Source organism: Microcebus murinus, chromosome 25, assembly GCF_040939455.1.
Source record: "Microcebus murinus isolate Inina chromosome 25, M.murinus_Inina_mat1.0, whole genome shotgun sequence".
Classification (NCBI taxonomy): Eukaryota; Metazoa; Chordata; class Mammalia; order Primates; family Cheirogaleidae; genus Microcebus; species Microcebus murinus.
Genome location: NC_134128.1, coordinates 5522878 through 5549896, shown reverse-complemented (window position 1 = coordinate 5549896; position 27019 = coordinate 5522878). Strand labels below are relative to the sequence as shown.

Below are 27019 nucleotides of genomic sequence, written 5' to 3'. Positions count from 1 at the left end.
GATTTATTTATGAAGGAGTTACCCTTTCTGCATGATGTGTGTAAATGTTATCACCTAATCTCCAGTTCGCCAACACAGGGATTTTTTTTAAATGTGTTAAGCTTGATGTTAAGTGCAGTCAGGAAGATAATATATTGCTCCAGACAGGGCCTTAGATTTCTTTCACTTTACATATCATTTTACAGTACTGTAGTTAAATGATAGAACTCTAATCTACTATCATCTAAAAATCATGTAAAAATGTAAAATTTTTTAAATGTAAAAAATGTTTTTTTAAGATACGGAGTTGAATTTCCTTTTTGTGGTTACTGATATTAACAGTTATCATTTACAGCCCATCTGTATTTGTACTCACACACTTACAAATAAATTGTGAAGTAATTATACAATAATTTTTCTGTGTAATACTATGTTATAATGTTGCAAAAACAAATCCTCTTTTTTTTCTTGTTTCTCAGTTACATCCTTTGATTAGTGACATGTTTTGAAACTTGGTTGTAGTTTTATAACTTAGGGTAGCCCCACATAAGCTGTTGGTAAGTCTTCATCTATGTTTATATTTATTCAATTAACTTTTCTTTCTTTAATGGCTTAAAAACTTTTGCATTCCTCCAAACTTGTCTCATTCCTCCCTTGGGTATCCTTGTCTTCTAGTTACCAGTAAAGATCAAGGCCATCTAACTAGACTGCCCTCAAGTTTATATTTCTTTACTTCCTCTACTTTAAAATTCTTCAAAGAATTATCTTTGCCAGGTGAACGTGCTCGTTCCGTCATCAAATGTTTATTATGTGACTACCGCTGCGCAGTCTTTAGCTATGCATTTGATCCTGTCCCTTTGCATTTGGGACATTTTTCCTTTCCTCTTTTTGTTGTAAATTTTAAAAAATATTCCTTGTCACAGGCTTCTTTCATTTGTAAACCTGCTAAGATATTCTCTGTTCTCAGAATAAAAGTAGTACTAGTTCTAATAATTTCATCTTTATTCTCCTCCTAAATTACTGCCTTTATCTTTACCTGTAGCTATCAAACTTCATCACTTTAAACACTTTGTTCTAAATATTTTGCTACATGTTTATTAAAGTCAAAAACTTTGCTTCTTTGTTGTTGTTGTTTTCTACTAGGTGATTGCATGTGAACAGCAGTTGGATACCACTTACGATGCCAGGTGTGACACTTGGTCTCTGGGTATCACAGCCATTGAGCTGGGTGATGGAGACCCTCCGCTAGCTGACCTGCATCCCATGAGAGCGCTCTTCAAAATTCCAAGGTCAGAATAGGACCAGTGTCTGTAGCCCAGTTCTTCCTGCAGCCACTGAGAGTGCATGGTGCTCATTGTGGAAATATTCAGATACATTCCAACAAGCTGGGAGCAAAGTGGCCTGGAATATTATACTGCTTCTTCCAAGATGCTATCTTTGTTCAGTAGTTGCATTTCCCTGGGCTAAGTAAAAGAGCTTTCTCTTGAGAATCATTGTGTTTTTTTCCTCTTTTGCTAGAATTTGAACTCAGAGAATAACAGTTCCCCCCACTCTGTATCCTTTCCCTGGTGGGTCAGTGAGGCACCCTAGTCCCTGGTCAGTGCAACAGTGCTTTGCTCTGCTTCACCCACCAATATGGTAATTTTTTCCTACTTGCTAAAACTTCTCTTTGTTTGGAACTTGAAAATAATACTATTGCTAGGAAAACTATAAATAAGATTTATTGATAAAGCAATAATTTTAAACAAGTTAATATTTTGAATATGTCAATACAAAATAAATTTAAAAGAATAACCTCTTTGACACCATGAAAGCACTTTTCTATCTATGTAGATAGCACCCTTTCAGTGTGTATGTCAACAGATTTCCCTCTGCCTATCCTATTACTAATTTCTTTAAACACTATTTTATATGTGTTTCTAGATAGTTCAGAAAAGACTGCCTATTAATTATGTTATTTTTGAAGACATTCTTAAGGGTTTTGCCTGGTACCTTAATTCTAACAAAATGCACACACAGAGCCTGGGGTGACGGGGATTCAGGGTATAGTGGTAGGGTGGTATGTTACAGTTTGTTACCATGCTCTCCATTAGACAAATTCTATGGTTCCAATACTTATAAAGGAGAATCATACATACAAAGCCCTAGAGAGAATGTGCTAGTCCTAAAGAAATAGTGGCACTATTTTAATAGTGCCAATATAGTGTATTCATTTCCAGATGGATTCATTTGGAATATTTGGCATGTAATTAAATTATTATAAGACCAAAGCATTTGAATTTGCTTTTAATGTTACCTTTGAATGTTCTATCCTACATGTTCCAAAATGTAATACCTTAGATATATATCATCCTTTACATACTGCTTATTTGGTAAGTGGGTAAACAGGGTTACAGAAAAGAAAGGAAAATCTTCTCTATACCAACTCCAAGATGTCTCATTAAATTTAAGGAAAACAGAAACTATCGGTGTTTTTAAACTGTTATTGTCATTCAGTATGTAAGACGAGGTGCTGTGCTTTCTGAACTATTTTAATTGTGGCTTAAACCGCCATATTTATTAGCCTGATGTTATTGCTCTTGGAGATGATGGCACGTGAAGGAAGGATGATACCTTTGATATGTATCGTAACTGGGTAATATGCAATATGGAGAGTCCATCTGCACACTGCATCATTTTAGTTATTTATAATTATTTCTACCACTGGTGTATCTCTAAAATGAGATTCTGAGAATACTGACCATAGAAATAGGTACAGAAAGGAGATCTGAAAAGCTACCCAGCTCTGAGTGTTCTGAAATCATCAAAACTTTGTTATACTTAAAGCAAGCCAGTAAATCTCATAAAAGGGTGTTTTCAGGAGGACAAGAAACAAAACAAGATTTTTGGAGAAAAGAATGACTTCATTAAATGTGCAAATCAGCAATCTTCAAGTAGTCCTAAGGATTGTGAAATGTGCTTAGGCGTGATCTGGGGTAGATGAGTAGCTGCACTTTTCTTTAATGAGCCTGTACAAACTGTACATTAATTTCATTATAAGCTATTTAAGGAGTAATGCAGAACTGAAGACAAAGTATTTCCATTCCGCTAATGAAAACAAAGAGCTGTTAGAATTAACATAAAGCAGCACTTCAGCAAATTCGACTATCATGGTTGATCAATGTTGCTTGATTACAGAGTTAGATCAGCCTCATTTTCAAGTGATGTTCCTTTGTATTCAACGAATGTGCCAAAAGAGAAAAGATTTGTTCAGCTTAAACTGAAAGGAATTAATAACAAAATTTTTAAGTGGCATTCAGAGCTTTATGGCTGATAATATTTTTCAGTTCCTTGCTCTTGTTGCACTTCATAATACCTGTTTCCTGCCACATATCCAGTAACAAAAGAACACCTCACTGAGGCATTCTCCCGTGCCCCTCTGGCTGTAGTGTCCTCCCTGTTCCCAACAGGTCACCTCTGTCGTCCCTGGATAGTCCTCAGAGACTTCCGCGGGACTCACAGGGAGAAATCTTCCCCCAGTATTCATTGTTCCCATTCTGCAATCAATGTTTTCTCCTAGGGCTCTCAGGTAAAAACAAGAAGATTCTTTAAAATAAAAAAAATAACAATTGGAAAAATGGAGTCATATGTTAGATGCTTTCAGAGAAACAAGGAACCTGTCATTTTATACCAAGAATGATTAATAACTAATTACCTGGCTTGAAATTAGAAAGTGATGGCAATCCTTGATGATGACTGGCAGGCGCTGTGATTGCAACAGCGCATTAGTCTACCTGGCGCTGCCTCTCATTTTGAACTGTCTGGCCAATGTACACAGTCCAGCATTGATTCTGATTTTTTCTAGGAATCCACCCCCCAAACTACGGCAGCCTGAGCTGTGGTCAGCAGAATTCAATGACTTCATTAGCAAGTGAGTAACAATAGAGTTTTTAAGAAAAACCAAGGAGATACTATCGTGATATAACTGAATCTTCTCCTATTTCTTCTTTTCCATTATTTTATTCAAAAGAAGAAGCTGTAATGTCTTTTAAATGTTCAGTGAATTCATTATTACTCAAATGATGGTCTTAGGCTCCTGTTTATTCACTTGCTGAGAGTTATGCTTTTGCAGACACGTTGTCATGCATGGACACTTTCTCCTCTTCACCTGATTTTGCAGCCATCTCTCAGCTTCTCCCACCTGTTCACCCAGGGTCTATTTAGCTAGTTGTTGAACTCTTCATTTATCTGCATCACTGATTCTCATCACAATCAGAGAATTTTCATTGCAGTCAGTGACGCAGATAATTATATCTATAAAATGTTTATGCCTTTGAAATTCAGTAATTATTTTTATTTTGACAAATATTTAGCACAAGTCTAGCGCCTCCAGTTAATTGACTAGAAGCTGGGAGTCAGCAGTTTCTACAAATCTGTCCCATAAATCTTTTGTCACAATTTTTATTTTGCCTTCACCTTAAACAAATATAAGATAGGGGATTACCCCTGGTTATAAATGGGAGAGAGAGGTCATTCAGATTTGGTGTGCCAAACTCTACTCAGAAAATGCAGAAAGGCCAAAGAAGTGGAGGAACCAGCCGTATTCATACACACTAGCACTGGTTTCCCTACCAAGAGTATCTCCTTATTCATCCAAAGACAAGGCTTAGATCTAAAGGCTTAGATTTAAGAATTTGTGAAAACCTGAGAAGGATTGATAAATCTTTTTAGTTTTCTCTTGACCAGGCATTACTAAGCTTGTGCAATGTACTACATCATATTTAATAAACTGTAATCACATTCTCCAACCTCTTATGAGAATCACTGGTAACTTTGAAGGGACCCCTCATGATTCACAGTGTCTACCCCTGGGCTGCAGATCAGTGGAACTCGGTGTCATTGACAGATTTGTCACAATTTCCCCTGTGAGAAACATTTCCTATTTTCACCAAGCAGTTAGTATTCTGTCCTGTGTGCTATTGTATTTTGTTCCTCTTCCTCTAGTAACATCACCAATCTTATTTAGCTTACCTGTTTGATGTCTTTCTCTCTAACTGAATATGTCCTGCTTGTCTCTGTGACGCCAGCCTAGCAGGTGACATTACAGTAGTACACATTAGCTATTTGATAACGTTTTACTTGAATAAGATAATATCACATGTGACTCTTCTGAATACATAGATACAAGTACTACAGATATCAGAAATTGATGCATTCTGTTAAACTAAATGAAATCTAAGAACACTCATTCTTATTTTAAGACACTGTCATCTTTATTCCTTAGTATATTTTAGCATCCCTGGGAAGTATTTTTTGGCTAAGCCCAATGAGATAAATTGCCAAATTATCCTCCCACGAGGATCAGCAATACTGATTAGAAATGGCACTGCTCAAGCCAAGGCATGGGTTTCTTCTTCTGCTGCTGTTTTTCTTGTTTTAATATCCCCAAATGACAGCCCAGTTTTCTCATAATCTTCGATCCTCTAAATCTGAGGGTTGGAAGGGTCTTGGATTGTTGTATAGCCCAAACTTGCACCCAGAGCTTAAATCCTTCTCACACATGTGCACTGAGCAGCCATCCAATTGGTGCTTAAACGTCACTACCAAATATAACTGTATTTCCCAGCACAGCCCATTCTGCCTTGACAAGCCTCACTTATGACAAGTTTTTTCCACTGACCTGAAAGCTGTTTCTCTCTTGATTCCACCAGTCAATCCTAGGATTTTCCCCTCCTTGTGACCAATGAAAACTAGTCAAATTCCTCTTCCAAATATTTGAAGATAGCCATCACAGCTGATTAAACATCTTATGTTTGTTCAAATACTCCTATGATGTTGTTCTAGGTGCTGCCACCAGCCTCATCCATAGTTGTGAATATGGTGTAGTCAAATCTATTGAGAGGTGTGATACGCATTAGTACATCCACTATATGTCTTCAGAAAATACCTACTAACATGGGATTTAAACATCCTCAGAGGATTAGCCTTCTCAAATGGGTTAGCCGTTTTATCACACAGAAAGAAATTGATCAATTGGGAGACCTTTAGCAGCATTCCTTAAGGGAAACTGAAAAGTTTGTTTTAATTTTAGATAAGCATTAAAGCTGTAATGACTTTATTGTCATTTATCTTTAGCTACTGACTTGTACAGGGGACTGCAGTGAAGACAGTTTAATTATCGCCATGTGATAGTGCTTGCTGGGGACAAGGGAAGGGGCATTTAGTTGAAAGTTGGTATCACTACAGCACAATCACTCACAGATGTGTGCACTTTCACAACATTCATCTCATCGTATTGCAGTTTAATATTTTTTGAGATGTGCTTGGGCTGAGCATTTATGTGGAGCATTGCTCTCTTGTGAGAGTCATTCTTTAGGAATATGAACAGTAGTTTCAAAACTCACTTATCTAATAATTGCATGTTCTTTTTTGCCAGTGCAGGTGCTTGACCAAAGATTATGAAAAGCGTCCAACAGTGTCAGATCTTTTACAGCATAAATTCATTACTCAAATTGAGGGCAAAGATGTGATGTTACAAAAACAATTAATGGAATTCATTGACATTCATCAGTGCACGGGAGGCACAGAAAAGGCCAGGTAAGCAAACAATATCTTGACTTCAAATCTCCGAAAATTATCTAAAGACTCTGAACAATTTTACAGTGTAATAGTTGTTAAGGTGGAAACCAAACTCATTTAAGTTCCCTGGTTGTGATTTGGAGGTAACGGGGTACTCACATGAAAAGGGAGTGTCACATGTTGAGTTGCATCCCAATATTGGTAAAATTATTGGTGACATTTTTTTAAACAACTTCATCAGAATGAAGAATGTAGACTTTAGTAGATCATTGGTATTGGCGTGTATTTTCTGCTTTTCTATAAAGTAAGATATCTTAGATTTTGGATTTCAAAAGGAACATAAAACTTGAAAGACTTTTTGATGCTATTATTGTTGGTATCATTTTCCTTGGTTAAATTGTATTTTGAATCATTTTTAATATCTCTAATCATGCTTCCTATTTGGGTTTTTTTTTTTTGAGACAGAGTCTCACTTTGTTACCCAGGCTAGAGTGAGTGCCGTGGCGTCAGCCTAGCTCACAGCAACCTCAGACTCCTGGGCTCAAGCGATCCTTCTGTCTCAGCCTCCCGAGTAGCTGGGACTACAGGCATGCGCCACCATGCCTGGCTAATTTTTTTATATATATATCAGTTGGCCAATTAGTTTCTTTCTATTTATAGTAGAGACGAGGTTTCACTCTTGCTCAGGCTGGTTTTGAACTCCTGACCTTGAGCAATCCGCCCGCCTCGGCCTCCCAGAGAGCTAGGATTACAGGCGTGAGCCACCGTGCCCGGCCCCTATTTGGGTTTTTAATTACATATGTTTATTTTAGGAAATTTAGAAGATACAGAGAGGTTCACAAAATAAAATTAATCAACTATAACATTTTAATTTATAACCTTTCTATAATTAGATATATTAATACGTTTTTAAACAAACTTGGAATAATACATGTGTTCTGAAGTCTTTCTTCTTTCACTAAATAGTAAATATCCATGTCTTTAAATATCCTTCTACCATAAATTTTTTAATGTCTGACTATTCAATCATTGATTTAAATAATTCTCTATTATTAGACATTGCAGTTGTTACAAATGGTTTTAATCTAACGAGCAACACTGTAATGAACAGAGATGTACACAAATCTCTTATCCTTTCCTTAAGATGAATTCCTGTAGATGATGCTAAGTCTAAATATAGTCTTTTGTAATTTAAATTTATTCTTGAGAATCCTATTAGTTTCATCTCAGGAGCATATTACTATTTAGGGAGTTGGGAGAAATGGATAGAAAATAGAACATGACTTATTTGAATTCCTGTTGCAAGTTTACATAATTGCTATTTGTTTAATGCCACTATGTACCCAACACAGTGTTTGGACTTCAGATAATATCATGTGACTTTACAACAACTCTGAGGAAAATATTTTGCTGCAGCATTTTCATAGCTGAGAAGTACTGAAGGTTACAGAGGTTAATGAACTTGTACAAGGATGCACAGGTAATGAATGACTTAGCAGGGATTCAAATCCTGGTCCCAAAGCCCAAGCTTCATTCACAGGAGTAAGTAGCCTAATGATTGTAAATGATCTCAGGAGATAAAAAAAAAAAATCCTTGCCTAAGTGAGTTTACAGCCTTGCTACAGAGACAGAACTAATATACCTTTAATGAGGAAAATTTAAAGTTGTGAGTGGAATTAAGTGACAAAAAGAAGGACGCAGGTGTGCAGTTTATAGCATGGAGGAGGTCATGAGTTCATCCTCGCCCATCTTTTTGATCTTTGTGTGAATGCAGCTCCATAGTCTGCCACAACCCCATTCTTCCCAAAACAACCAAACAAACAAAATAAACAGGAATTGAGGTGTACCGATATTGTGTAGAGTGTTCAATGGCAAGAACTATGAAGGGCCTGAGATTTTATCCTACTTGCAAGCTACCAAGTTGGCCTGCCACCGTTTCATGAATACTGGCAGAAGACAGAAGACTCGTGGATCAGAGACAAAAGACTTTATTGCTCACAGCTGAGCTGGCAGCATGAGTTTTATGTTCCCAATGGCTATCTTTGCCTGGAGCCCTACGGGAGATGTGACTTGGCCTACGTGGATACTGTATGCACAGTGTGCTTGCTCATAGCTGGGAACCCTGATCTTGGGAAACTCCAATCTTTCAAAAAGGCTGCTAGCATACGTGCTTAAATTTTGCCTTGGACGAGAAATTATCTTCACCATCCTGGACACCAAATAAAACTTCCGTCTATCCTGGAGGGAGACAATATTTTTAACTTACAAGGCTATTTGCTATACAAGCATCATTAAAAATACAGTCTGGAACAAAAGCTAATACAAGACATGCAGAAATGTGAGAGACCCATGGAGAATTGTCTCCCAACATTCAAACATCATAAGAATGATGGAATGACACACTATTTAGATTCTAACCTGGTACTCTTTAAGTTTCAGTTTTAAAAATAATTGTTGAAAACCACTATATATTAGACACCATGTTAGTCTCAATACTTCTGATGCCGGGTCACAATCTATATTCTTGTTTATTCTGTTAAGAATTCAGAATATGCTTTCTGTCTAGGAACTCAGACTTTACTCAATTATGGAAATTTTTCAGTTATAATTCTTTTGGGGTTTTTTTGGTTTTTTTTGAGACAGAGTCTTGCTTTGTTGCCCAGGCTAGAATGAGTGCCGTAGCGTCAGCCTAGCTCACAGCAACCTCAAACTCCTGGGCTCAAGCGATCCTCCTGCCTCAGCTTCCCCAGTAGCTGGGACTACAGGCATGCGCCACCATGCCCGGCTATAGAAACTCAGGCCTTACTCAATTATGAAAATTTTTCAGTTATAATTCTTTTAAACATTCATTCTTTTTATTTTTTATTTCTGAGAGATAAATGTTGGAACTTCCGAATTTACCTTACATGTCTTATAATTTCTCTTTCACATTTGTTGCACATTTATCAATCCCTGCTACATTCCAAATTAAATTTTCAGAATTGTTTTCCAATTCACTAATTCTCTCTTAGAACTGGGTCTAATCTAGAAGTTATCCTATATAGTGACTTTTTTATGCTGATGTCCATGTCAACATCTATATTTCTAAAATTTCTCATTGTTTTTTCAACCATTTTATTGCTTATTCATATCTGACCTTTTATTATCTGACTAGTTGTATCTGGCTATTCATATCTGGCTAATTTCTTTTTTCTTTGACCTTAAACATACTTTTAAACCGTCACTCTCAGTTTTGCATTTCAACATGGGTGAATTGTCCTGATTATTGAATTTATTTGATTAATATATGGTTTCTGTCTATGGGTTTAGAATTTTAGTTTGCTCTTCCATCGTGAGTGGGAAGTCTTTTGTTTTGCCTTTCCTTTCTTTCTGCGTTCTCTTGTATGTTGGAGGCTTTGCCTCTGCTGTAATCTGGCTTCCAAATTCCCTAGTCCAAAGCCTTTTTGCCTATCATGATTTAAAGGATATTGCAGATCTAGTCACCCAGCCAGTGGGAAGTAGACCTCGTGTCTCTGTTCTGTCCTGCAATCTTGAGCAACTGGCTCCATATAAAAGAAGAAGGTTCAGATTTTTTTTTCAATCTTCTCTTCTAGACAAGGGACCCCCCACACACATTCCTTTCTTTCTACCAAGCCCAGGGCAGGGCCTTCATTATGAGTTGGGTATTTTGTTCCTTTACCCTCCAGGACTCTTCTGCCTATTTCTGGTACTGGGCTTTGAGTTAGCCTGTAGTTTCTGCCCTCTCACCCGAAATTTATCTAATGTGTCTTGATTTAGAGAATGTATTTGTCTTTTAAATTTTTTTAAACACTTTTTAAAAATATTTTATTTTTTACAGTGTATATTTGGAGGGTGTGGGAGTGGAATGTGAATCATTATGCTATTACACTCCATACCATTTGACCACAGATCTTAGTTCATAGTCAAAGGAGAATGAAAGATTTTCCTGTTTTTGACATTCATATACTAGTTCCAAAGTGTGAGATGTATTTAGACAAAAGAAAAGAGGCTTACGTATGCCACTGGCAACACACTGAGCAAAAGTAGTCTTCTTGAAGATCATGAAAAATGGTTTGATTTGTCACAGTTCCTGAGATTGGTAAAATTGATCCAAAAAATCAGCATAGCTGACTCAAAGCTGTCATTTTTTTTGTGTATATGATGTTATCCTTTGGAATTGTTTTGAGGTATGTTCTTGGCAGGATAATTTTTTTTTTTTTTTTTTTTTTTTTTTTTTTTTTTTTTTTTTTTTTTTTTTTTTTTTTTTGAGACAGAGTCTCACTTTGTTGCCCAGGCTAGAGTGAGTGCCGTGGCGTCAGCCTAGCTCACAGCAACCTCAAACTCCTGGGCTCGAGTGATCCTTCTGCCTCAGCCTCCCGGGTAGCTGGGACTACAGGCATGCGCCACCATGCCCGGCTAATTTTTTATATATATATCAGTTGGCCAATTAATTTCTTTGTATTTATAGTAGAGACGGGGTCTCACTCTTGCTCAGGCTGGTTTTGAACTCCTGACCTTGAGCAATCCGCCCGCCTCGGCCTCCCAAGAGCTAGGATTACAGGCGTGAGCCACAGCGCCCGGCCAGGATAATTTTTAAAAAATTAAATATTCAGCTTTAAAGAAAACTATCCTAATATAAATTGAATGCAAACTGAGTACTTTGAAATTCCTTATTTGGGGGTTGTGAGGGAAGGATGTCTCTGGGAGATATTGCAGAATGGATACAAGAACTTTGTATTAGAAATCAAGGCCTGAATATAACCCATTGCTCTTATAACTTATTCACCTATTCTGAGGAATGAAGACTTATGTGTATATAACCACTGCTTCTGCTAACTTAAGAAAATGACGAGCTTCATAAATTTGGAAAGCAGAGCTCTAGTTCTCATAAAGGGTGGCAGCCTGTAGTGGGTGGCCATCCCAACAGGCTGGGAAGCAGCGCCTCTGGCCAGAAGCCAGAAACACATGCTTCAAGGGAGGGAGGATGGGAACAGGAATTTATGCCGAGTGGAGTGGCCAAATATACACATTTAGCAAGCTATTAGAGGAGTCATGAATATTTATGAAAGGAGAAACGTGCACATGTGCAATCAAGCTTTATGCCCCTTTATGGGGTCCATGTTTAGGAAATAGCAGCCTTCTAATGTCAAAGGTGAGGCAGAGCACAGGAAAAACTCCCTCTGTGTGTACTATGCAGACTGGTTACAACAACTCAGCGGTTGGTGGTCTCTTATCAGGAAAGAATGCTAGTCACTTGCAGGGCTGAAATCCCTGAGAGGGAGGAGTGGATCAGGAGTTTGGTTTCTGTTTAGCCCTTAGGGAATAATGCCTGACAGTGTTAGCAAGGGAGGGGTATAACAAGGTGTGTCTGACCTCCCATCCTATAATGGCCAGGAGCTCAGTTTTAAGGTTTCTCTGGGGTCTCCTTGGCCAAGAGGAGTTCATTCCATTCAGTTACACTCCTTAAAAAATGGGAAGGCATTTTTCACAGGAGTTAAAATTGACAATGTTAGAGTACAGACTGGACCAGGAGAAACTTGAATCATAAAATATTTTAAAGGAAAATTTTACTGTCAAATTCAGTATTTTAAAATATCCAATTATCTGATTTAATGGGAATAGATAAAAGTCATTTGTTATTGAAATGTACTGTTCAGCATTCTTGAAGAAAAACAATACAAGCCAACTTAAAAAGAAAAGCAACTTAGTGAGCAATACTGGCTGGAGAACACCAGGGGAAGGTGGAGAGCCAGGCTTAGGCATGAATGAAGAAGGAAGCAGGGGCTTCAAATACTTTTCTTAAGAATTGTCTGCTACAAGGCTGCCACTGACACTCACTCACCTGCCCAACTATTTCCTGCAGCAACACTGGTTTCTTGAATGCCACAACTACCTCCAAATATTTGTAAACTGACTTTGAACTTTGCGCCACTCCCCTGAACCTCTGTTCCATGATGGACCATCGGATTCCGCAAGCATAGGTGACACGCCCATGCTCTAGGTGAAAGCAGGTGATGAGAGACCCTGGGTCCCATCTCACTTCCAGTTTCTATGTGAGAGGCAGAGTCCTACCTCCCAACCATTATGGAATTTCTCCCCACATCGGAAGGGTATTTTTGAGCTGCTGAAGCAATGGGTGGTTACCCATTATATGGAGCATTTAAACAGGTTCCTGAAATTCTTTCTTTTACATATCTTGAACATGTGCCTAAAAATATTGACTTAAAAGCTGTGATTTGCATTTCTTGTAAATAAAGGAAAAAATCTAGCCCAGCATCTGCTTAAATGATAATTGATTCCAAATTGAAACTTTTTTTGTGGCTGCTATATTATTAACATATTATTGTTGTAAATTTCTTTTGTATTTTATATGCAAAGTGAAATGACTTTTTTTTTCCATTTTTCCTAAGAAAGTATGTCCAGGTAGAAATAACTTTAAGATTTGACTGGATACCTTCAATATGCTGGTGGTGATTAACTCTGATATTTATAAATTATTATATTTTGCATATAATCTCCTAGGAGCAGAAAGGATTTAGTAATTCAAGCACTGTTGTTTCTTAGACCAAAAGCACAGGCTATAATTGTGGTGCTGTTGCAATCAGTCCTCTTGTCCCAGCATATAGAATGTGGTTTTCAGGCCAGAATTTAAGGCACCTTTGAGACATCTCTCAAAGGATTAGCAACTGAAAGACAAACTAAAAAATTGATCAGCCATTCAGTGTTAAAAGTGCCTGGCTCAAGCTGTCCGTTCTTTATTAGATGTGGGACTTAATGCAATGTAAATTCGTTCAAGTAGGATTTTGATTTTACAAAACGGAACGATCAACGGAGGAAGCAGAAAAATCAATAGGAAGGAATAATAGGGTTCTTTGCGTGACACAATGCATGACTCCATTTTACTTCCCACTTCTAGGCGAGATAATTTTGCTCTAATGGCTGTGACTATGTCGTGGTGAGAATTATTCACCCTTTGGAACATTTACTCCTTTTCCTTAACATGTGGGATTTTAAAAATGCTATCCCTGCTGTTCTTCTAATAACCATGTTTTCAATCCCCATCTCCACATGACTGTTTGAAACACATTTCCAACTCAACGTAGCCAAAATTGAACTTAGGCTATTCCACCCAAAATTCATTCTTTGTTCCCTTTATTGTTAATGACATCACCACTTATCTCATTATGCCAACCAGAAATCTAGGGATTATCTTGATTTATTACTGTCTCCTACTATCTGTTTTTAGTCCAAGGCAAGACTAAATTTCTAACTTCCCCACTCAACCCAGTACCAGTTGTGATACAATCTTTGCTACCATAGTAATCGTGGATTGAGACAGACACTATACATTTATCTTCCTCTATGGTCATATAGCACTTTGTCCATACTTCAGTCAGACAGACTTGAGATTAAGTCTCTATCCTGCCAGGTACTAGCCTTGCCTGTACTAGTTTTGTGACTCCTTGCAAGTTACTGAACCTCTCATAGACTCAGATTTGCCTTGCTTATGAAGAGAGGACCCCAGTAATGTCTGTCCAGTAAAGGTGTGAGTGTAAATGGAATAACACTTAAAAAGCATGAAACACCTGCACAGTGTTAGCAATGATCATCATTTTATAGATAATTGCATGTACCTATATTTCATGAATCTTAATCATCTTTGTATCTCCAGTGCTGAAGTCCAGCACTTCGTATGTAATAAGTGCTCAATAAATATATATGAGTTGAGATTGGGGGGAAAAAGCCTTGATTTGGCTTTATATAGTCAATAGATACAATTAATTTAGCTATTTGTTACTTTACTATGAGAAAAATTGGAGAAGCAATTAACATGGAAGGTTTTTTTGTTTTTTTGAAAGATTTAAAATTTTTTTTCTAAAGAACACTTTTTTAATGGTTATTTTTTTATAGTCCTCTTGCTGGATTGGGGCAGAAACTATTATAAATTTACACGCATCTGTAAGAAATCATAGAGGAACCTCATGTACCTACCCAACTTCTCTACCCAACTTCCCTCTATGGTTACATTTTGCAAGCTATATAAATATCATTTTAAGTCAGTATTTTACTCAAATTTAATAGGATAAAAAGAAACAAGTGAAAATGAAGTTGTTGAAGTTCAGAGAAATGCTCATCTTCCTTCACCTCAAAAGTTCTTGGATTTTGTTAAAGTTTAAAGGTAACATTTATTTTGATTCCATTCTAGACAATATCTGTTATCTCCTTGCTCTGAAGGATGAAGTTAACACAGTTACACAACCTCTTACCTCCTTTATCATCACCTCCTGGTATTATTACACTTTCCTTTTACTTTGTCAAGGTTACATTTGTAGTCAGTCTATAACCATAAATTCTAGGATTTTATAATCTTTTTTCTATATTTAAATGGCTCTAGTGCTCAACCACAATCTTTTTTTTACCATACCCTCTCCTTTTCTGACTTTTTAAACTGTTCTCTTAGGTAGCTAAATTGTGTCATCTCATGTTTATTTCCAGAGAGCCTCAAACCCTGAATGCTGGAGCTTGAAGCTCAGTTCAGTTCGGTCAGAGATACCCAGGTGAACATTTCTTTTCCTCGAAATATCACCGTCCCACCATCTCTTTGGCTGTGTGTGTTGCTGTTGAGAGAAGCAAGGCAACTCGACTCCCCCGTGTTGGTGGCTGGCTGCCCTGTTAGGATACCCATGAGGTTTTCTGGAACTTTGTCCAGCTGGGTCTCGCCCATGTCAGTCTACTGCAGTGCACGGGGGTGGTCCCACCAGCTCATGAGAAACCAACTGAATCTTCGTTCTCGTCTCTTTCATTTTGTGTGTTTAAGCAGATACTTACTCTGTCTGCAAATTTAGTTGTGCTTATTCTATGTCTTCTTGTTTTTCTGTCATGATTTATTATTTAATATGTTTATTCATTTCTTTTCTGAATTCAGCCAGCTCAGTTTTCATCTCTTTCTATTGGCTTGTAATTTCTTTATTAAAACTTTGTACTTTCTCATGGATATGTTTGCTATTTAAGTGAGAGATCATGTTGGAAATGTCTTGGAGGGATTAAGAACTTTTTGTCTGAACTTGTTCCTTGATTCCCTCCCATAGTGGTGTATGTTCTTCATCTGTCTTTTGTTTATGTTCCTAACTCCTCCTCCTCTTTTTTTTTTTTTTTTTTTTGGTTAAAAACATGTATGATGATGAATTTCTTCTCAAGTAGGACTGAAAACAACCATGTTCTAGCAAAAAAAGAAAATGTGGGAATGGTGGAAGGATGGTTAGAAACGTTTTCAGATAAGGGTGATACTTGAACACCCTGTACTTCCTTAGCCCTGGCACATTGCCCCTCAGCTTTGAACTTGAAGAGATCAGAATAATGGCCTCTGAACTGTACCAGCCCAGGCAGCACCATTTACAGTGACCCTGCGGCTCCCAGAAAAACCCCACAGCAACAGTCTATCATGACCCAGCAACTGACACTGACACTGTCCTCCTCCCCTTGCGGCCCTGCCCTGGCCACTGGCCACCCCTCTGCTGGAAGAGTAGGTGGTACGTCACTGTCACCATCTCATCTTCAGGCCCCTCCCCTTGGTTTCCTGCATGTTGACATGAGTGCCATCAGGACCCTGTCCCACTTCCCCCATGGCCTACGCATGTCCCTGGAACTGGGAACTGCAAACAAGCTCATTGCATAGGCCACCTTCTTTCAGTAAAATAAGATACCGAGTATGGTCTAAGGAGGTAGGTGTTGGTTCTCAGCTTTCCTCTCTTTTTAACACAGATTTCATAGTATTTAATGGTTATATTTTATAGACTGTGCTTTGGGACTATGGCCATTTCTGTTTTCACAAAAGAAAGAGGCTTCTCTTTACTTTCCATTCTTTTTGTTGTTCAGTGAATTTTAAGGGAAGGAAACAATTACTTTACTCTGTGATCCTTAACCTGAAGTAACCCTTACCTGGCTTCTTTATAAAATTGGATAGGGGTGGTAGGTTATAGATGGCCACAAGGTTTTGACACTTCTTGCATTAAGGGTGCCTCTCCTGCCCTGGCCGGGAAGGACTCCATATGCTGAGAGGTAGCAAGAACTCTGAGAGTGACTAACAAGGCGCCGGCCACCATCTGCCCCGAAAAGTGGGAAGGAGACCAGTACCCTGCTAAGCAAGAGCTGAGTAACAGTGGCGTCTGCCTGAAGCAGACCTGCCCACGAGTACTTGTGAGATATATTTTTGGAGACTTTTTAGGCTACAGAAGTCCTACATTAGCATGTAATGGCAATCAGCCTATGACATTTGATTATTAGTATTATGGCATCTATTATAATTGTACCCAAAAGTAGTATGGGGTGGTGTGATAGTGTGATATATATATTACTTTTCATCCATGGTTCCTGGCTCATAATTCCCACAGCCCTTGTATTTCCCAAGTGACTGGAACAATAAGCATGTCTTTTGTTAAAGTAGTTGACCTTTTGTTCTTGATTCCTGAAACAACTTTGAACAGCTTCTGAGCAATAAAGGTGAAAGTCTTTCTTTGTAATGTTGGGGTACTCTAGGCCTCAGGAACAGGCCTCAGAAAACAGCATCTCTCTGAACTTTCCACCTGCTGCTTTTTCTCCCCAAGAAAGGCCATAGAAACTAAAAATATCATCTTCCCCTACCTTTCTGTCTTAGAGCTAGCCATAACAAAATTCTCTGACCTACCTTGCCTGATTGTAGGTCATAAGACCCTGATTTCTGAAGGGTCCCGCCCCGACCCAGGAGGAAGGGTCTGCACAAACAGACAGGCCTTGCTGGGTTTCCCCACTCAGCCCGTTAGTATTAGATCAGACCTTTTTTGTCTAATCACATTTCTACATGGTTGTCCATGCTTCAATCATGACTGTCCAATGATGCCTCCATGAATAGGCCCAGAGGATGCGTGGAGGCTTAGAGGGAGGTGAATCAGAACTCATTCATGTGCCGGGAGGGTGACACTCCCCAGAGGTCGTGGAGGCCCCGTGCCCCTTCCCACATGCCTTGCCCTATCCATCTCTTCATCGTATCCTTTGTAATATCTTTTATGATAAAACAGCAGATGTAAGTGTTTTTCTGAGTTCTGTGAGCCACTTTGGCAAATTAATCAGGAGGGGGTCATGGGAACCCTGATTTATAGCTGGTTGGTCAGAAGCACAGGTAAAGTCGCCTGGGGCTTGCGATTGGCATCAGAAGTGGGGAGCAGTCTTGTGGGACTGAGCCTTTAACCTGTGGGGTCTGAGAGGATCTCCAGGTAGGCAGTGTCCGAATTGAACTAGGTTGGAGGACGCCTAACTGGTGTCCACTGAAGAATCGATTGCTTGCTTGATGGTGTGAAAACCTCCACACATTTGGTGTCAGAAAAATTGTGTTGATTGTGGTGTGAGAGCAGAGGAAAATCAGTTTGTGTTTTCAACACCAGTGGCACGTGTTGTGCAACTCCAGGAGACGCCATTCATTTCACATTCCACGCCAATGCCCTTATCCCAGAGCACATAAATAGAACACTAAATGGTTGCCCCTGGATTTGGGCAATGTGGATGTGTGTACCAGGGGCCTGGAAAATTTTGAATACGTTTGCTTTACAACCCAAAAGAGATTACCATCTGTAATATTAGCCATGTACTCATGATTTCAGCACAAGTAGAAACTGGATAGAGTAAAATGCTATCCCTGGTTTATTGTTTATGATCTGGGTCCTAGTTTAGCCTGAAAACTTTGGTCCTCCTAAGTACTTTACATTAGATTGAATTCACCTAAAAATGCATTCAGCAGATCTATACAAGGATGAAATCCTGTCATGCTTCTCTAAAATTCATGTGCACTAATTTATTAGTTATTTCTTTGGTATCTTCAGAATCATTCAGTGGAAAATTGTTTTTCATTAGTAGTTAGTATTAAAGTATGCTAAATACTAATAGGGAAATTTAAATTTTATCAGCTATAAAGATGACTTTACAATTATGAAAGTTTGAATCAGATTCCCAAAATCCTGTAATGTTAATGTTTCCAATGATGATCTAGACAGAAATCATTAATTACTTTACTGATAGCATTACCCATTTTAGCTACATTAAATTGACTCAATTCTCTACTTGTTTTTAAAATATTTGAATATTTTCTTGTAGTTTTATAATTATTTAAAGAGGTTTCTGAAAACTATTGCATTTGATTTCATGAAATAACATGAGTCCAAAAATTTTTGTACTTAGAGAAATAAAACACATTTTACTAAGAGGAACAATATTTTCCAAAAAATTCTAAGTATATGTCTTTTGCTCTTTTAAAAAAAATTTACTGTGGAGAGAAAAGAACTCCATGTAAACAACCTAAGGAATTATTAGGAGCCTTCACCTACCTTATAAAAGTGCCAATAAATATTGCAACATTACCTTTGTGTTTCTCTTCTTGCAATTTAGCAATGCTTAGTAATTTGACTGAATCCATTTTGCTATTGTTGCCCTAAGAAAAGATATATTTGCATAGAATTACATTTACTATTGAATTCTGCAGTGCCCCAAGGAGGCAGGACACTGAGTATAGATGATAATTTTTTTCTTTTTTTTTTTTGCAGTGAAGCAAGATGCATGGTTGAATGGCATGTTTTCCCCTTGTGCTTTCACATTTTTAATCCTCTAAATAGATTTTTATCATCATGTCAAAGGCCTTAGTAATAAATCTATGTATAGTAATTTACTGGAAAAATTTATGCTTTAAAGTAGAGAAAACTTTTAGCCACTTTGTTTGAAAGGGAAAGGGAGAGAAATATTTTTTAAGGATAGTAATCAAGGTTTAAAGCAGAGTATTCCAGTCTTTGAATAGAATTCAAAATGACATGCCCGCCTCATTCCCTACTGCCAGGCACATAAAGCTTTATCTCTGGCTATTCAGATGCCCTAATCTTGTTTGCTTCCCCATTTATTTTTCCAATCTCTGCAAAAAAAAAAAAAAATGCTATATTTCACAGAATTTTTGGTTTTGAAAGATTCTGATTCACTTTGAAGTTAGCTATTATGCATTTATATAAATATGGGTGAGTTAAAGGTGAGTTGTTTTTTTTTAAGTAAAAAATCTGAAGTCAAAAGTCCCAATGTTTTATCAAAAGAAGAGAAAGAGGCTTTCTGGAAGTGATGATTTATGCCTGTAATCCCAGCACATTGGGAGGCTGAGGGAGAAGGGTCACTAGAGACCATTCTGGGAAACATAGTGAGACCCCATCTCTACAAAAATATTTTTTTTAATTAGCCAGGCATGGTGGCATGCATCTGTAATCCTAGTTACTTGGGAGGCTGAGGTGGGAGTATTGCTTGAACGACACAGAGAGAGAGAAATAAGTAAATATCTAACCATGACAATTCTAGTCTTAGGAATAGAAACTGAAATTGAATATTATTTTTTCATGGTGGATTTATATAGATTGACTATAGATTGAGTTCCCATCAAAAAATTATATATATGATAGATGTATGTATGTGTATGATATATATGCATGTTTGTATATGTATTTGTGTATATATATTAACTAGAAGTCTTACTTCACCTGGCCAGCCCAGACTAAGATCTGGGTGTTGTTCCCTGTCCATGGAGGATAGTGTAGTTCTCCTGTAGTTTTTCAAATAGGGTACTAGGGTCGAGAGTGGTCATGCATTCTATGGGGGACAATGCTAAATTTGACATGACAATTTAAATATCAAAGTAGGGTTATCAGGTAGGTAGTTGGATATTGTAGTCTGGACTTCAGGGGAGAAGCCCAAGTTGGACATAGTGTTTTGAGTCCTTTGCTTATAGAAGTATTCAATGTCATGGCATTGGATGAGGTCACTGAACATGTGCATTGAGAAAGAGAAATGAAGGGGACACCAGGTAGAGCTTTGGGCAAGAGCAACATTTAGGAACTATCACAAGAATCAGGATGAGAGATTGAGGGAATGCAGCCCCAGAGGAAGGAAGAGCAGGGAATGTGGTCTACTGTAAACCCATGTGAACTAGTATTTCAAGGAGAGAATAGTCAAGTCTACCAAATAGTGCTGATAATTCAAGGAAAATAGTGAATTTGGCCACACAGAGTTCTTTAATACCCTTTACAAGAGGCATCTCCGCAGAGTGGGGTGAGATAGAAGAGAGGGGAGGTGAGGAAGAAGAGATGGGGAATATGAACTACTCTTCCAAGAAGCTCAGCTATAAAGGGATGAGAGATGGGGCAATAGCAGGGAAGGATCGAGGATCACAGGAGAGATGTTCAAAGGTGGGGGTACGAGAGCAACACTGCACACTGATGGAAGGAAGTGGAGGTGATGCCTGTGAGAGGGTGTCACTACCATAGTGAATCCCAGAGGAAGCAAGTGCAAAGTAGAAGCATTAGCCTTTGCTCAAAGCAGGGACAGTTTCTCCATTGGAACCAGAAAGGAGGCAGAGAGAGTAAGCTGATGTGGAAATGAAATTATTTCTACTTGTTTATAATTGCTCAAGGAAGTATGAGTTATGGTCATTAGCTGGGAGTTCTGTAACATTCCTACAGAGGAGTGTAGGAAGAATGTCTCTTTACTCTATTTTCTAGGTTTTCCATAGTGAACAATGTATACTTTATAATCAGAAAAAAAGATTATAGAAATTTATAATCTTTGACCCAACATTTCTCCTTCTAGAACTTTGTCTCAAGGAATAGAAAAAAAAATTTGTACAAATATATTTATTATGGAGTTATTCATAATAGTAAATAAAGGGGAGTGTACAACAAACAATAGAAAGATGCTTACATGAGTCATGGACTCTAAGGAGAAAACCATATAGACATTAAAATGAAATTTTTGTAGACTATTTAATGACATGGCTAGGGCTCAACATGTTAAGTAAAAATATGATCTGCAAAGCTATGCAGTCAATATGATACCAAATTTCTAATGAATCAAAAATTTTAAACAATATGCAGACATAAAAAAAAGAATAAAAGGAAAAAAATAAAATGTTAATAGTGGTTAGCTCTGGGTGATGGAGTTATAAGTGAGTTTTTTTTCTTCTTCTATTTCTTGGCATTTTTCAGTTTTTTTGTTTTACAAAGAATGTGTAGTCTTTTTATACTTGGGAAAAAATAATGTAATACAAACAATCACACATACTCCAGTGACCCATCATGACATATAATGATTCCTGGAAAAGGTGAACTACACAAATTCCTCAGCCATTAGCCAGATTATTTTACTGTAATGGTGTTTGTCCTACAGATGCTTGAGGTCGGGCTGGTAATGCAGCTCTGTATATTCAAGGAACCGTCCTGCTCCGTCTTCCTAACAAAATTCTACTTACAGAAACTATATCTCTTCTCTCCTCTTTTACTCATCTTTAAGCTAAGATTGGAAAGATGTTAGGAATTCTTGGCAGATGGAGAATAACCATCAAATATTCCTGCAAACACAGATGTCACATTTACTTCAACATCTAAAAAACAGGTCACTCTATCTAGAATGATATACAGCACAGAGAAGTCACATTTACAGCATAAACACACAAAATTTTCCAGTGTGCAGTTTTTTTCTTCAGCCTCCAGAAATCTGATTCCTTTTCAAGAGCACACAGACACACTTTCCTCTAGCTCAGAACCACCCAAAAGGGACTTTCATATGGTAGATGTTGCTTAAAATCTGTTAATAGGCTTCATAAAATTATTCCTCTTAATAGGTGAGATTGTGCCTATTGTCCAAGTCATAAATAAAGGATCATGTATTGCTTCTTCATGCAAGTTGCTTCTTAGTTGCAAATTAAAATTTATACCAGAATGTGATATATCTTTTCTTCTGTCGTTTGAGTAGGAAATCCATGCATATTGAAATAGTTCAAAAGGATAGTCAGTGAAAAAGTCATCTTCCCGCCAATGTCTCTCCCCAGAGGCAGCCAGTGTACCAAATTTTTTATATTTATATACAAGCAAATAACTGGAGCATTAATGGAAATCTTAACAAGGCCCTTAAACATCATTTAATATTCTTTATAACTGTATCAAAAACATCAAGAATGGTGGTCAGAAAAGCTTAAAATGTTGGAAACCACTAAAAATTAGAGGTGAGACAGAATTTAATATTTTTCTTAGATAAAAGTATAAGTGGGGAAAATAACTCAATTCCCATACCTCTTCCACCAACACATCAAATGCATTAAATGAGGCGTGTAAGTGGGTGACCATATAGAAAAGTGCCAACCTATTCTGCTACTAGCTTGTAAGTTTTTAATGTAATACTAGACATTTCATGGTATAATTTTTAAAAATAATTTCATTCTCCCAGTTACAAAGCATGCATTGATCTTTAATACATATATTCTTTAAAAAGTATTGTCTTTCTTGTGAACCATAGATCATTGATAATGTTTGCCATCCCTCCCCTCCAGCCTCTTCTCTATATGTTTCTCCAGATGTTTTGTCCCTCACAGGGTCAGTGAACTGGCTCCCAGCCAAATCTGGCTTGCCACCTATTTTTATAAATGAAGTTTTATTAGAACACAGCTATGCTTATTCATTTATATATTATCTATGGTTGTTGTCATACCACAATAACAGGGTTGAGCAGTTGTAACACAGGTTGTATGGACTACAAAGTTGAACGTATTTTCTATCTGGCCCTTTACAGGAAACATGCCCTAGAGTGTGGAATCTTGGTTATGGTAATGAATGAGCAAGAAACACTAGAAAAAAGAAAAACCAAGAACTGATTTAAAATGTGGCCATGACAGCATTACAGAGAATCACATAGGAACATACAAATTGTATATAAAATCACATAGATTTCATTTATTTCATATGTCTCAGTGACATAGGTAACATAGTTAACAGATTTTTTGTCTATTTCCATATATCACTTTTCTAACCTCATCCTTCCTTCCAGCACTGCTACAAGTTTTATAAGTATGTATTTATCTGTACAAAAGCACATCTTTATAAAGAAGTATGTGTGAAAGAGGAAAGGCTCCAGGAATGAAGAGGGCAATTAAAAGTTCTTGGGGGCTGGGTAACTATGACACCTGTCACTCCAGTTAGTGCCATTGTTGATCTGGTGCGACGACTCACCTGGCTGGGCTGTGCTTCCTTCCCCACTGTCACTTCAGAGCTACACACGTGAACATAGGGGTCAAAGTGCAGATAAATACACACTAATCTTCCAGGCACACCAGTGAGAGCCTGTACCCTCTTTGGTACTCCCAGTTGTCTTTGTTACTGGAATTAAGGTGGATAAAGAAAGTAATACAAAACCATTGATTGGATTGGTGTTTAACAACGGATTGCTATTCTACCCCAGTGGCTCCTGAATCACCTTAGGTGATAGAGCTTGATATTTATAAGAGTATTTTTAACCAATGTGAAAGCAAATAAAGTTATTCCATTACAATAGTACAACTAAATATTAATAGTAAGGATAAAAATTTAACATCAGGCAACAACATTGTTTCTTTTTTTAGTGTGTAGAACTGAAATACAAGTGAAGCTATGATAACTGCCCTAAGGGCATTTGTAACCTTTGGCAACACAGAAAGAAAATATTTATAGTCTAAAACTATGTCTCTCCAGTATTACAGAGTAAATGAGAAATATAATCTGATTAAAAGCTGCACTTTTCACAAGAACAAGAATCTTATAAAAGGATTCTGACTTTGATTTCTCCAAGTCTTACAGAAAGTAAACATTTAATAAAGTAACAAGACTGGTAACCAATTCTATAAAATGAAAGCAAAAGGAAAATATTAAGACAGTAAACTTATCCTGAAATTTATGTATTTTTTCTTCAAACATTTCAATTGTTCATAACCAGAATAAAAAAATAAAAATAAATTTTCTTTGGTAGCACAGTAGATGAATATTTAGTAAAAGCAAAATATTCACTCCTTTACCTGACAAATTTATTTTGAGCACCCACTGTTTGCAAGAATCTGACCTAGGAGTCTGGGGTATATCAGTCAGTGAAAAAAACAAAAATCTGTTTTCACAGAGCTTACATATCTATGGGAGACCCAAACAATACATAAAATAAATTAGTAAGCAATATAGTATATTAGATGGTGATTCATGCTAAAGAAAAGTAGAGCAATGTAAGGAGGATTGGGAGTCCTGGGAGTTGGCAGGGGGGTGGGGAGGGGGAAGCGGAGTGGAATTAAAATGCTGAAAACCATGGTCAGCTCAGACCTTACAATCTAGGCAGGTACTTTAGCCTGTGGCTCTCTGGGCAGAGAGAACAGTCAGGCAGGAGTGAGCTGAGAGTTAGAGGCTGAGGCAAGAGGGAGCTTAAGAGGAGTGAGCAGGGAGACAGTGTTGGCAGATTAGGTGGGAGAGGCAGTGGAGTGGGCATGGGGTAGGATTAAATGGGACCTGACTTTGAGTGACATGGGGAGGTTTCTTATCAGAGGGGTGACATTTGTGACTGCATTCATATATGCCAAGAGCCATCAAGCAGAAACTCAAATCAAAAACACAATACCCTTTACTATAGCCCTAAAGAAAATTAAATATCTAGGAGTATACCTAATGAAAGATACAAAAGATTTATACAAGGATAACTATGAAACACTAAAAAAAGAAACTGCAGAAGATTTAAATAGATGGAAAAATCTACCTTGTTCATGGATTGGTAGAATCAATATAGTTAAAATGTCAATATTACCTAAAGTGATCTACAGGATCAATGCAATCCCCATCAAAATACCATCAGCATTCTTTACAGATCTAGAAAAAATAATTCTTCACTTCATATGGAACCAGAAAAAACCTCGTATAGCCAAAGCAATCTTAAATAAAAAGAACAAACTGGGAGGCATCAGTCTTCCTAACTTCGAGCTGTACTATAAAGCAATAATAGTTAAATCAGCCTGGTATTGGCCCAAGAACAGAAGCATAGATATCTGGAATAGATCTGAGATACCAGAAATGAAACCATCAGTATACAGCAATCTAATCTTTGATAAAGCTGACAAAAATATACATTGGGGAAAAGAATCTTCAATAAATGGTGCTGGGAAAACTGGCTAGCTACATGCAGAAGAGCAAATCAGGATTCCCTACCTCTCACCTCTCACAAAAATTCAATCAAGATGGATAACAGACTTAAACTTAAGGCATGAAACCTTAAGAATCCTAGAAGAAGGTGTTGGGAAAACCCTTGCAGACATTGGCCTAGGCAAAGAATTTTTGAGGAAGACCCCCAAGGCAATCACTGCTGCATCAAAAATAAACAAATGGGATCTGATCAAATTAAAAAGTTTCTGCACAGCCAAGGAAACCATCAGTAGAGCAAATAGACAACCCACAGAGTGGGAGAAAATATTTGCTCTCTAAACCTCTGATAAAGGTCTAATAACAAGAATCTATCTAGAACTTAAAAGAATTAACAAGAAAAAAATCAAACAATCCCATCAAGAAATGGGCGACAGAAATGAAAAGAAACTTCTCCAAAGAAGACAGAATAATGGCATGCAAACATATAAAGAAATGCTCAACTTCTCTAATTATTAGAGAAAGGCAAATCAAAACCACAATGAAATACCACCTAACCCCAGTAAGAATGGCCTATATCAAGAAATCCCAAAACAACAAATGCTGGCGAGGATGCAGAGAGACAGGAACACTCCTACACTGCTGGTGGGACTGCAAATTAGTGCAACCTTTGTGGAAAAGAATTTGGAGATACCTCAAACAGCTAGAAATAGAAATACCATTCGACCCTACAATAGCATTGTTGGGCATCCACCCAAAAGAGCATAAGATATTCTATTATAAAGACATCTGCACCCGAATGTTTATACCAGCACAATTCACTATTGCACGGTCATGGAAACAACCCAAGTGCTCATCAATTCATGAGTGTATAATTAAAATGTGGTATATGCTCACAATGGAATATTACTCAATCCTAAGAAATGACGGTGAGCTAGCACCGTTTATGCTATCCTGGATTAAGCTTAAGCCCGTTATCCAAAGTGAGGCGACACAAGACATGGAAAATGGGCTCTACATCTACTCACCATCAAATTGGTACTGACTGATTAAAACTATGGTTTTCAACTGGTGGCAGTGCTCACCAGGGATTCGGGAGGGGGGAGACCCAATCTTAGGGAGGTGGCGAGTATTTTGGAAGGGAAGGGCATAACTCTAACCTTTCTTAGGGAGAGGCAAAGATATACAATGTAACCAAAATGTCAAAAAAAAAAAATCAAAACGAAACTTTTTATCAGGTGGTGGGCAGGCAGTAGGGGGGAGGAGGAAAGGGGTGTATGCTTCCATAACATGTGTGATGCACACCACAGGGGGATTGGACACATCAGGGAGATTGGATACATCGGGGGGAGGGAGGGGGGGCAGAGGCAATATTTGTAACCCTAACAATATTTGTACCTCCATAATATGATGAAATAAAAAAAAAGTTAAAAAAATAATAATAAAAATAAAAAAATAAATAAAAGATCATTCTCACTGTTTTTAATAATCCAGGTAAGAAATGATGGCAGCTTAAA

The 27019-nt window shown here is 37.6% G+C and overlaps 1 protein-coding gene across 2 annotated transcripts in view; it reads left to right on the top strand.

Moving 5' to 3' along the window:
• MYO3A (myosin IIIA) overlaps positions 1–27019 on the top strand; it is a 202469-nt gene that overhangs the window by 55987 nt on the left and 119463 nt on the right. The window contains exons 6-8 of one of the 2 annotated variants that reach the window (XM_020284090.2): positions 1123–1268; positions 3824–3889; positions 6400–6555. In XM_020284090.2, coding sequence (XP_020139679.2) covers positions 1123–1268; positions 3824–3889; positions 6400–6555 — 368 coding nt within the window. Of the gene's footprint in view, positions 1–1122; positions 1279–3823; positions 3890–6399; positions 6556–27019 lie in introns of those variants that run through there. The other variant, XM_075997482.1, reaches the window with a different exon arrangement.